At 44.2% G+C, this 13,082-nt stretch overlaps 2 protein-coding genes across 2 annotated transcripts; both read left to right on the top strand.

Moving 5' to 3' along the window:
* Nucleotides 1–282: 282 nt before the first annotated feature.
* LOC118504559 (neuroendocrine convertase 2) lies at nt 283–7,371 on the top strand. Its single transcript, XM_036039169.1, has 11 exons — nt 283–1,028; nt 1,501–1,608; nt 4,199–4,457; nt 4,534–4,571; nt 4,651–4,727; nt 4,797–5,274; nt 5,338–5,438; nt 5,503–5,736; nt 5,807–5,971; nt 6,039–6,156; nt 6,250–7,371. Exons 1-11 carry the CDS (start codon nt 831–833, stop codon nt 6,409–6,411), a joined length of 1,938 nt encoding a protein of 645 aa, XP_035895062.1. The 5' UTR covers nt 283–830; the 3' UTR covers nt 6,412–7,371.
* A 348-nt stretch (nt 7,372–7,719) lies between these two features.
* On the top strand, nt 7,720–9,052 carry LOC118504563 (exosome complex component RRP46). Its single transcript, XM_036039172.1, has 3 exons — nt 7,720–7,878; nt 7,949–8,184; nt 8,254–9,052. Exons 1-3 carry the CDS (start codon nt 7,773–7,775, stop codon nt 8,587–8,589), a joined length of 678 nt encoding a protein of 225 aa, XP_035895065.1. The 5' UTR covers nt 7,720–7,772; the 3' UTR covers nt 8,590–9,052.
* Nucleotides 9,053–13,082: the final 4,030 nt, after the last annotated feature.

A 13,082-nucleotide genomic window follows, 5' to 3' on the forward strand; every position in this document is an offset into this window, starting at 1 on the left:
CAAAGCAAAAAAAAAAATCCCTAAGCCCCAGGCTGGAGGGGGAAGGGGGCAGATAGCACCGGGAGGGAAACCACTTACCAGTGACGGCGACCTCCTTCCCCCAAGCCCACCTACTGGCTCCGCTAGCAGGTGCCGGCCAGTAACAGGTATAACTCCATACGGAAATTGGAATTCGGCAGGATGGTGTTGCGCCTGCGCCACCAGGCGAAAACTTTTCATACCAGCAGACCATGAATTACAAAAGCTGCTGGCGTGAAGCGAAGAAAAAAAACACGGTCCACACACGTCGATTCATAACGACGGCGTTACAGTCAGCGTTCGGTGGGTTGCTGGTCGAGTTGAAGCTCCAGCACTATCCAAAAAGCTTGCGTTCGCCATAGACTGCGGTAGTGGTTGGGACTCGCGTTGTGCCGTGGTTTTTCCGTGTGTGTGTGTGTCTGATAATTTGTGTGGCATTGGGAAAACATATTGTTTGGGTACGGTACTTTTCCCAATAGCAGTATTCCAAGTGTGAGGAAAATCGAACGGCTCAGACACACTGGCAATGGCTTAAAAAAGGCAGGAAGTGACGCACATCGGACGCCATCCGGCCACGGGCGGAAGTAACAGCTGCCAGTATGGGAAACAATTTGGTGCAATCGATAAACCAGCACTAGAGCAGCAGGTAGTGGTGCGATTTGTGGGTGCGGTGCTGTGAGAGGTCCCTACGCTCATGCCAATCGGAGGTGACCGAACAAAGAACCGAGATCCGAAACACAACAGTAGTACCAGCAGCCGGACGCAGGAAAGGAAGCACATTTAAGGCCGACATAGTAGCCGCCAACAGCAGCATGTCCGTCAAGTTTGTCTGCCTGGTGGTGGTAGTGCTGGCCCTGTTTGGTGGCACGGCGACCAGTACGCTCGTCCACCGGGGTGGTCAGGCGGGGGATGTTTTCACCAGCTCCTTTCTGGTGCGCTTCAAACGCAGCCTGGACAAGCAATTGGTGCACGAAATAGCAACGCGCAATGGATTTCAAAATTTGGGCGAGGTAAGGATAAGCTGCTTCGCTTTTGCAGCGGGAACAACATCCGGTTCTAAAGCTTTAACGCTGTTCATATGGCGCCTGCATATGGGGTGGCTCGGTGGTAGATGCGCCAGCGGCGTCGGTCTTTTGAAACACGGCAGGATCGGGGTTCAAATCCCATCTCGGGCCCGTTCCCCCACTGTAAGCGGTAACAATAAGTATAGTATGCCAGAAGTGGCAGGCATGGCCTAAAAGAGGTCTTTAGGCCACGAAAGGAGAAGAAGACGAAGATGGTGTTGCTGATCATTGTGATAAACCACAATCACTGCCTTAGACACATGGGTGTTTATGGTGAAGCACCTTAAAACAGCCGGAGACTCCCAAGTGTAGTCCTTCATCACGTAGAGCGTAGTTCAGTTTAACAAAACATATGGCCGCACCGTGTGAAGAAGTGTGTGTGTGTTCGTGTGTGCTGATTGTGGCATTTTACTTTCAGCTTCCTGGCAGCAATGGCAAGGAGTTTCACTTCAAGCATACCACCCTGCCGCTAGTACGCACCAGGCGCAGCATCTCCCATACGCGAGTGCTTAAAAAGGAACCTCTGGTAAGTATGCATATGTGTGTGTGTGTGTGTGCGTATACATGGGATGAGGTAGCGGGAGAGGAGGACCTCATACCGCGCTAAGGGGAGGGGAGGCAGTGTTCGGCTCGTGTATATTTATGTTGTTTTCCATTATCGTCCCCATTTCTGTTGCCCATCATTACTCCCCCTCCTCGCATTGTACGTTGGGTTGAATTTTCCACCTACCTCCCTCACAGTTGCCATGACGGAGAGGGTTTTTTTTGTCGTTGCTTTCCCACGTACTCAATTTACGTCACAACGTCGCATGCTGTCGCTCGGCGCTTTGCCGTATGTTCCCCTTCCACCCGGTTTTCCATCCGTTTTCCACTGCATGTCCTTCGAGATGAGCGTCAACAAGGCGATCGGGGTTGTTGTGTTGCGCGCGAGCTATCCCACTTTAAGGCATGCCGTAAAATGGTGGAAAGTTTGGTCCCCGTCTACTTCTTCTTCTGCTACTTAGCTCTTTTCGTTGGGTTTTCGTGTTGTGCTGACATTACAACAGCTGCACCGATGTAATGGGCACGGTAGTTTCCGGTAATCAGGATTGTGCAATCGCAAGTGTAATGAACTGGGTAAACCGCGGATGCTGATGGACTGTGTGAGGCTGATACACTTGAGCTGAGATTGCTACTTTGAATTCCCCTTCAAGCATTCCTTGGGGGCCGAGAGAAAATTGAATTCGGCTCAAGCAATTGCGGGTGCAAAATTAAGTCACCAAAGTCCGCATTGGAACGGCAAGTTTTTTCGAGGTTGTTGTGTCAGAGCGGAAGAAGAAGATGAATTAAACAATATTTAAAACTTCTTCTGCTAAAAAACCATTGGTTATCACCTCGTAACAACCCGTTACCATCGAGTAATCCAATGCCAAAGACAGCTCGATACATGTGATCAGTCCCAACGACAACGTGCACCTTTCTCTCCCGGCAATAATTTGCACCACCAAGAAGCGTAGGTTTGACGACACACCGGAGTGCCGGGGGGAGTAAAAATACTGTGGAAAAGATAATGCAGAAACCTGATCCGGACCGCCTCCCAAACGTGTCCTTGCCATCGACGAAACGTGATTCCAATCACTATTTCCCAGTTCATATACAGCGCGACATATCCTGTTGCCCTGGCCGATGTTAGCTCGGATGTATGCCGTATTGAAAACTCTTTTTACCGAATGGAAAGGAAAAGCGTATGCTAATGCTATTTCGAGCTTTCCAGCTACGCGAACTCACTTCCTTCCTTTTTGAGGTTCCCGAGCCGTCCGCTAGCCGATTGACGTACGTAAAGGACGTTTCCCAGAGAGATGTACGAGGGGAGCGCAACGTTAATTAGACTACTAGATGACGATGAGCAGCAAGTCGGGCACGCTAAAGGCTCAAACGTGTGACATCCCTATGTGTTTGGATGTGGGTAGTATTTTTGGCACTCGGGAAATTGCTGGCGATAACACACTAATCACCAGCCGATCGATATGCAGATAAGTTCGTCCTCTAATCCGTAAGGCTTACCAAGCATGGCGAGTGCTCCGGGTGGCTGATAGTATTATCTTTTTAATTATCAACTTTAGCTCCGGGGTTGAAATGGTTGAAGCTAATAGTATTTTGGGGTTTTGCGTGGCTGTAATATGAAATATGGGAAAATCATAAGCCGCACACGAGCGCACGGCATATGCGGTTAAGGATGTAAGGAAAAAAAGTTTGTGCAAGAAATTCAATCACACAAGGCGTCATAAAGCACGGGACAGTCTTTAAAGAGATCAACGGGCGCCATAAAATGGAATCATAAAAGCTTAAGCTTTGCGGAGGAAGCTTCTAAAAGGACGATGATGCTGTTCAAGGATTCATCAGAAGCAACCCCCCCGGTTCGTGCGTGTGTCTTAGGGTATTGAAGGATGCGAAGGCAAAAAAAACTTGTGGGCGATTGGAATGACGGGCAGGATCAATCAAAGAATTTGCAAACCAAAACATTTTCTTACTTAAGTATGCATTAGCAAAAAAACGATTGATTCTCAACATTTTTCATCCGATGGCCCTGCGTCTTGGATAACAATCCATTGCTTTTTTTTGTAGGAAGTCTTTAAAGTGTAGACAAAATATTATATCATAATCAGTTGATTCAGAATTACGTGGACCAAATTTGATGATGTGTTTGTTCTATGAGTATTATTCGTGAGCAGTAAAATTTTAAATGATCAACTCAGACATCAAATCAAACAAGGATTAAAATTTCAAAAAGGGGTAATATTAGGACCATCCAATACTCATGTGGGAGCCTTCTCAAGCAACTGAAATTATTGAGAAAAATTGAGGCTTCATTGCTTTATCCTTGCGAATGTTGGTTCCAGGGTTCAGAGTATCCGTCGAAAATGGGAAGAATATCCTAGACAAGATGGACATTGATTATACAAGACTTGACGTCCAACTGATCTCAGGAGCGACTTCTTACTTTATTTCTAAAACCTCTATTGTAGAACCTTTCCCCATTCATTATTTCGCCAGCAAGATGGCGTAATAAATCACCAAGATTAAAAAAGAAAGTACAAATAAGCCTTTTTAACTCCCAATGTCTTTTGTCTTCCCAGATACACACGGCCGTACAGCAGCCCGGATTTAAACGCGTGAAGCGTGGCTTCCGTCATGCGGTCCCGTTGAACTACATCCCGGACAAGGCACCCGGGTACGGCAGTGAAAATGTACCGACCGATCCGTACTTCCCGTTTCAATGGTACTTGAAAAATACAGGACAAAATGGTGGCAAAGCCAAACTCGACCTAAACGTACTAGCTGCGTGGGACCAAGGCATCACGGGAAAAAACATTACGACCGCCATCATGGATGACGGTAAGCAGCAGCCATGCAAGCTTTACTATCTGCCTGGCAACATTATCATTAATGTGTGCGTTTCTTTTCCTTGTAGGCGTTGATTATATGCACGCGGATCTGAAGTTTAATTATGTATGTAATACCGGCAGGAGGTGGAACGAGAGCCGAAGAGCTAAATTTACTTTGCTTTTGTTTGTCTGGTTTTTCGCAGAACGCCGAAGCAAGTTACGATTTCAGCAGTAACGATCCATTCCCATACCCCCGGTATACGGACGATTGGTTCAATAGGTGCGTTCAATATTGCATGCGGGAGCGATGGCGTCTCGTTCTAGGAATTAAACGGTCTGTTACTTTCAGCCATGGTACGAGATGTGCGGGCGAGGTCGCAGCTGCCCGGGACAACGGCATCTGCGGTGTTGGTGTGGCGTACGATTCGAAAATCGCCGGCATACGAATGCTGGACCAACCGTACATGACCGATCTGATCGAGGCGAACTCGATGGGCCATGAACCGCACAAAATACACATCTACAGTGCATCCTGGGGACCGACCGACGATGGTAAAACGGTCGACGGCCCGCGGAACGCAACGATGCGAGCGATCGTGCAAGGTGTGAACGAGGGCCGGAACGGGCTCGGTAACATCTACGTGTGGGCTTCGGGGGATGGCGGCGAGGAGGACGATTGTAACTGTGACGGGTATGCGGCATCGATGTGGACCATTTCAATCAACAGTGCGATCAACGATGGCCAGAATGCACACTACGATGAGAGTTGCAGTTCGACATTGGCCAGCACGTTCAGTAATGGAGCCAAGGACCCCAACACTGGTGTGGTAAGTACGAAGCTGGAGATGAGTTGGGGTTTTCAGCTGTTTTAATCTTTATTGCTGTTACAGGCCACCACTGATCTGTACGGAAAGTGTACCACAACTCACTCGGGAACCAGTGCTGCTGCACCGGAAGCGGCCGGAGTTTTCGCACTAGCCCTGGAAGCGAAGTAAGTGCTGTGGGTTGTTATGAGAAGAAATCCTTTCCATTAAACGTTTTTACTTCTCCTGCAGTCCATCTCTGTCTTGGCGCGATATGCAACACTTGACAGTGTTGACCTCCAAGCGGAACTCATTGTTCGACGCCAAGAATCGATTCCACTGGACGATGAACGGTGTCGGGCTGGAGTTTAACCATCTGTTCGGATTCGGTGTCCTGGATGCCGGTGCTATGGTAGCGTTGGCAAAGAAATGGAGAACCGTTCCGCCCCGATATCACTGTGAGGCCGGTGCAATCACACAGATACAGTAAGTAACCGGATATTGGTGGAAGAAGCGAGCCGGAAGTAACCTGGCGTGATGTTCTGCTCTTTTCCAGCCGGATACCTTCGTCGGGTTCGCTGTACTTGCCAATCAAGACAAATGCTTGCAAAGGCACGGATACGGAAGTACGCTACCTGGAACACGTGCAGGCCGTTATTACCGCAAATGCTAGCAGACGTGGTGATCTCGAGCTATTCCTAACGTCTCCAATGGGCACACGGTAAATATGCGACATTGGAAGCTCTTCTAGGAGGAAGAATGTTTCATGTTTTGTCTACTATTACCAGATCAATGATACTGAGCAAGCGGGCCAATGATGACGATCGTCGGGATGGCTTCACAAAATGGCCCTTCATGACGACTCACACCTGGGGCGAATATCCACAGGGCACATGGATGTTGGAGGTAATGGTTTTTGTTTTGGAGCAATTGCTGATTTAATTCTACAGCATTTTTCTCATATTACTTATCGGTATTTTTGGTTACTCTCGCTTCCAGGCCACATTCAATTCGCAGGAAAGCCGTACCGGTTGGATCAAGGAGTTTTCGCTCGTATTGCACGGCACCAAGGATCCACCGTATCAGACCCTGTCACCAGCATCGCCACACTCCAAGTTGGCGATTGTAAAGAAAGCTCACGAAGATAAGGACGGCAACTAAGATGTAATCTTTTTACCGTCTGCACAAAACATGCATACCAACCAAGTACACGTTCACACGTCCTCCTGCATACACACACAAACAGACGTACACACATATACACGCACACACAAACTCTACAAAATACGCTGCAATGGTGTCTATAGGATGGCAACATAGGGGCGCATATATAGATCTATATATATACATATATATATATATATATTTATACATATAAATGTTTGTAGTATTTATGTTCGTGGGGAGGGGTAGCCCTAGAAGAATATCTTACCTAGAGAGCAGCTTTCCATAAAACATCTAATCAATGAAGCACGAACTAAACACAAGATAAATGCCCTACACCAACCTTCTAGGGTGGCACCAAAACATAAACTCAAACCCGTTTCTTTGAACAAGGAAGCGTTATCGAGCCCCGGGGTAACCGGAGTGGGAGGGATTGAGGCGAGAGATTGCTAGGGCACAGGGAAAGGCGCCAAACAGTGACGGGCCACTGGTTCTGAATTGTTGTCTATTTATATGTAGGAGACGGAAACAAGCACCCGTTATTTCTATGAAAGGTTCTAAATTGGTTCCATTCGGTTTCGTTGATCCATCCGTTCGTTAGTCCGTATCAAGCTCCATCATTCGTCCTCGTAAGCGTATTAATTTGTATATAGACGTATAAAATACAATGCAACTATATTTACTGAAAACTGTTTCACTGACAAGTCATGATTTTCTAAGCATTGAATATGCACCGGTCGGAAACAAAGGGTTTATACACTTGGTAAATATGTACTGTTCTCACGATACCGAATCAGCAGCAGCAGAAGCAGCACCAGCCGACAGCAGCAGCGTTGACGGCAGCAGCTGTATCATCAACACACAGTAAGAACAATAACATCGTCAGCTAAATTCATTATGTGAACAAATAAATTTCATCTTTGATAATATAAATAAAGGAATGCATTTGAACACCTAGTGCCATCCGGATGTATTTGCAGTTGTACAGCAAAGGTTGAATTCAAGTAAGGCTTTTTTAAATTAATTTTCGCTTTATTAGATGTGAAGCGTTGATAATTCGTCACTGCAATTGCTAATTTAGACTGTCTGACAATTATTTCCCTATTGCATTTTCTTTTGTTTTCTACAGCTGCAAAATTCAAAAATAAATAGTCGCCCACGTGGTCTTTGTAAGTTTTTGTCTGATATTAACGGTTCATTTAAATGTTCGACAAATACAGAGCTGTCAAAAACTGCTGAATAGAAAATGACTCAGAAAAGGTATCCTGTACACGCTCGAGCCATCGTTTGTTTATAAACACGTTTTGACATGTTGTTGTACCGGTGAGAAGTCCGAAAGCGTGTTGAACCAAAAAATCATGGTACAGGATACGAAAACAATGGAAAATTCGCTTAATTTGCGGCGTATGATATGTGAAACGAACATACTTTCACGTTCCGACTGTTCGGCAGCATTGTCACAAGGTAAGTTTTGCTGGTGACAAGCTTTTAGGAAGGAAATAAAACGACTGTTTACATGTGCTTTCCTCTCCAGGAGCCACACAGGTGATGGTGGCTGCAAATGGTCCCGCCGAGGTAAAGCTACGGAATGCCGAATCGGAAAATTGCCACATAGAGGTGCAGTACCGGCCGAACGCGGGACAGGAAGACATACAGCATCGCTTGATGGAAAGTCTCATAAAACGTTCGTTCGTTCGCGTTGTAGCGACTCCCGCATTCTGTCACAGTACCGTTTACGTTCATGTCCAGGAGATGACCGACAAGGGTGGGGTAAGTAGTTAACAACACCATACGCCATCGTAATGCCTATACAAGAAACAATCGAAAACCCAATTTTAGTTACTGGCTTGTTCGATCAATGCGACCTGTTTGGCTTTGATAACAAGTGGCATCGAGCTTAACTTTACGGTAGCAGCCGTACACTGCATCATGACCGAGGATGGTGTAATGATTCTGGATCCCGACCATAAACAAATGAAGCAGGCACACAGTTCGTTCACGTTTGTGTTCGATAGCATTACGAAGAATACGGTCACATCGTACGTGCATGGTAGCTTTACGTTTGAAGAGTATGAAAAGGTGGTAGGCGTATGTAGAGAAGCAGTGGATAAGATATTCAACTTCTATCGCAAAGTTTCGCAAAACATTACGAAAGTTGTAACGGATGATAGTTAATACACGGTACGATGAATAGGGTAAATGTTTTACAACTTTCAAGATCCGTTGCTTTGGCTGGATGCAATAGTTCAGCATTTACTTTTAAGTAATATTCTAAGATACATACCATAAGTCGCTCTATATCCATATGCCTTGTTTTGTAAAAGTTAGAGCTATTCAGCCATGTATATCCGTATAGTCAGTCCTTCAGACAAACACCTTTGACTGTCCTTTGACAAGCACTACTCAACCAAACCGCTAAATCACAGTAGGCATTGACATCGAACGATTTGAAATGCAATTGAAGCAATCATTGAATTTTTGGGTATAAAAGTAGACTGAATCGTGTTTGAGAGATTAGTCTTTTGTTACACCTAAAGAACAACAGTGAAATAGTGAGTTGAAGTGGTGGTATCTCGTAATATAGTGGTGAAAAGTGAAAAAATAATAAGCAGAACACTGGAATGGAAGTAGCAGCAAATCAAGAATCTTCAAATCCTGAAACTTCATCCGAAAAAGCGATAGCAGCATGTAGCAGTCAGGAGCAAAAAATGGAGCGGACGACTCCATACTCAAGTAAGTGGATTTTTATTATCTTATTATCACAGTAACCCCCGTTATTTGCTAGGGCATTAGAACTAGAAGCAGAACCGTTGAACAGAAATCGTAGCCATTGTTCTGTTCCATTATGTAATGGTTGCGAACCGGTGGATTTTCTAGCTATAGGCAATATCAAACCAAGGAAGTAGGCCATGATCCCTCGACGTAGTAGTGCCAAGAAAGTGTAAAGTTATGGATATGAATTAGTTTAAAATTTTCTAGAGTTGGAGTACTTTCCCTGCTCTGGAATCGTTTAAGAACACCTTGTTCTGGGTGTGTCTGGACGTTTTGTTGCCTTCGTGGAACAATTTTAGGTTATTTAAAAACAGAAGGATCACGCCACAGACTGCTGCAACTCATTATTCGACGAATAGAAGCACGCTACAACCGAAATATTTACCTCCTCCGTCTTTGGGCTCCCGATACTCGTGTGGTTTCGTCTTTGGGCTCCCGATTTTCTCTCAAATTTGTCGGTAAATTAGGGTGCTGTCCTCAAAATCAACTTGATCTCGACTTTTTTCGATTCACTCTCTTTTTGTACTTTGTTAGGAAAACCGTCCACTATTGAATTCTTGTTGATGAGACTTGTGTACCTCTCCAATATCTTCTCCTAGGTTATGTTTGATGTCTACGATATTTGTGCGTATTATTATACGGATGTATGTGGTTTTTGATGATTTTAAATCACTTAAACACACAACAAAGTTAACGTCTCAGATCCTCCTAGAGTTCTTGGCGGTCCAAATTTTCGCATTTTTTGCTAACCTGGCGCAAGTAGGCTATGCAATTATCAAGATCCTCCTTCAAAAGAACTTTCAATAAGACTTTCGAAGAGATACCGGCCATCGTTATGTCGAAATTATGGCGAGAGTTTTGGTATTTAAAATGACATATAACGGACGTATGCTTCCAGTTTTGCGTATTGTTCGTACTAAAGGTCAAGCTTTTGCAACGAGTTCCAACTTGGTTGCATCCTTCTCTAAAAGAACATACTTTCACAATCTGGAGTTGAAATAACTGTTTTTTTTTGTGTCGTACTCGAAATCTGCGAAGGGTTTGTATGAGGAGAACCTAGGATCCTACGTTGAAAGCTATAGTGAATTTTTAATTTTTGTGATATGTTCTGAATGCTCATGCTGACTAATTGATTCGACGTTCCAATCAATAGCTACTGTTGATTTGTAAGAAAGCCTGTTGAATGAACTACAACATTATCCTTTTCGTCGTCGTCGTCACTTTCATGAATTTGCTTCAACCACGTTCATGTGATTTCTATTAATCCTTGTATAACTCTGATGCTCTGCCATAGATTACTAATGTGGTCCGTCATACTGAAACCAAAATTAAAATTTCGGATCTCACGGTAGACGGAATAGACGATGGCTGAATTTGAAAGGACTGGAGGTATCATAAGACCCCACCGCATGTTTAGTGGAGTTAGTGGATTTGAACGTTGACATTTTGTATTCTCTAAGCACAACAAATATTAAGGAATCAAAATTTACAAACTGCCCATATAGTGAGGGACCCGTTTCGGATGAGTGATCAGTAAACCTCGTACAGCATTGCACCGTTATTATTAATTTACTTTATTTTCAATAAGTTACCTTTTTTTGTTTTGTATACAATTTTATACTTTATCTACAATTTTATTACAATCATTACACAAATTCCTTCTTGTTTCTTCTGTTCCACTCGTCTGTTAAATAATAGCTCGCTCCGACGCGTTCGACGAAAAACGTTCACCGTTGTTGCTACACTGCCATTGATTTGCCCTTCCACACTCGCACACACACACACACTTAGACTGTCGATCCAATGTACAGAGAGTTGACATCTTAAAAATACCTGTGTAGTAACGACTGTACTGCTGCGTGGGTGAGTTTGACAGCATATGCGCCTGTTGTGTGTGTGTGTGCGTCCTGCGTGAAAGAGATCCTTTCACTAATCTACTATGCACTTATAGCCTAACGTGTTGTAAGTGGGATCGTGGTTTCTGCTGTAGGTGTTCGGTCCTATGCATTACAGTGTGATTATTACCAGATTTGAACAAACGCAGATAGAGCACAACGTTGCTGTAGTTCTGCTGACGGGGGAGGCTTCTTTTTGGGTCTTTTTGCAGCAATAGTTGTTGCAATCGATTGTTTCAAACCTCATCAAACCGCGTGTCTACCGCGTGTGCTCTGCATCTGTGAGATCAGATTATAGTTTATTTGTTTTATTTTATGTGGTACTCGCTCTCAGCACTCTTCATCCTGCGTGCCTCGCGAAGATATGTAATGAAATTAAAATCGCACCATTGCAGCATTTCTGCGCGCACATACACACGTTTACATACATACATACTTATAGCAATTGTAGTAGCTGCTCCTTACTTACACCCATTTCCCGCAACACCCCTGTCCCTGTTTCTTAAGCCTTTTTCACTACACACTACTACCGGGAGCCTGCCAGGGACTAAAGTAGTCCTTGCCGCACTTTGCGCTAATAATCTGTTTTGCTCGCTACCCTTACCATTCTTTAGTAACATCTGCCCTGTGCCGAACAGATGCTAATAATCGGGGAAAGAGAGAGGGTCCTTAATATCTTTTGTTTGGAGCTTAACACCGAACGTCACGGTGGTTAGGTTAAAAAGTTACGTGACGCTATTATTGCTTTCGAGTTGAAAATAGATAGCTTGTTTTCCATTTGTGTTTATCTTTTGGTTTTGTTTGTGTTTTTTGTTGTTATTGTTGTATGTTTTGCTTCCATTTTCTTTTTTACCTATACAACATTCCGCCCTGTTTATCTCATTCTCTTCTCTTGTCTCTATCTTAAGTGTTTGTTGTCTAACTTTTGCATTAATTTTTTCTTGTTTTTTTTTTATTGCAAAGAAAACATCCATATTCTAAAGCCCTTGACAATAGAGTAGTTGGGTTGCAAGTAGAAGTTTTGTGAGAGTTTTGTTTTCCTCTGTTGCTTTAGTGTGTTTCGTGTTACTTGTTGTTTATTAATGCACATTCAATACACTAGAAATTTGCACAAATCTTAGCATCGCTAGTAATAATAAGTTCCTTCCCAACTCATCCTACCACCTTCCTATACAGATTGCACAGCAGTCAGCTTTTGTATGTGTGTTTTGTTTTTGCCATTTTCCATTTCCATTTCCGGTTTGTGTGCTGTAGATCAAAATTTTCGCACAAAACTACTTTCACATCGCTCCTAGTTCAATCCAGCTCCAAGTTTGCACCATTTTTCTTGTGTGTTTGTAGAAGCAATGGGGATTCTGTTTTAGCCCTTAATATCCAACTAATGGTTATTGTGTTACTGGTACTTTCATGATGGTCTGGGGGGAAGATGGGTGCAATTGTCCACAACGGCACAAACTCTACACCATACATGTCCGCGCTCGTGCCTGCATTCATTTTCTCTTACCTCACTAAGATCGCTACACACTAGTCTTATGGCATTACAAAAGGAAGCTAACCAAACCAATAAACAAAACAAAAGGTGCAGCTTTGTATTTCCGATGCACCAAATACGTTCGATTTGTCTCGTGAGAAGCTTCCTTCGGTTGTCTCTTGATTTCTTGACAATTTAGTTTTGTTAAGCAAACCGGAGGACTCGGTTGGGACCGGTATGTCCTCCGGTTTGTCGTATACATTGAATAAGGCGGCTAGTGGATTTTCGACATCATCGCTAGTTGGTGTCCAAAAACAAGCATCAATCACACTAGATAACACTTGTGTTGATTTTCGCTACTACGGATAACCTGTGTGTCTGTGTGTTTTGCCCTCACATTCCCGAGAAGATGCCAGAGATTCTGACGCTCTCCTGTGATGGAATGGTGGTCTACAGTAGCTCTTCCTGCTGTTGTGAATCGGAATGCTTTTTTGTCCGATCCTTGTGCCTCAATCCACGCATTTTCTCCG

Source organism: Anopheles stephensi, chromosome 2, assembly GCF_013141755.1.
Source record: "Anopheles stephensi strain Indian chromosome 2, UCI_ANSTEP_V1.0, whole genome shotgun sequence".
NCBI lineage: Eukaryota > Metazoa > Arthropoda > Insecta > Diptera > Culicidae > Anopheles > Anopheles stephensi.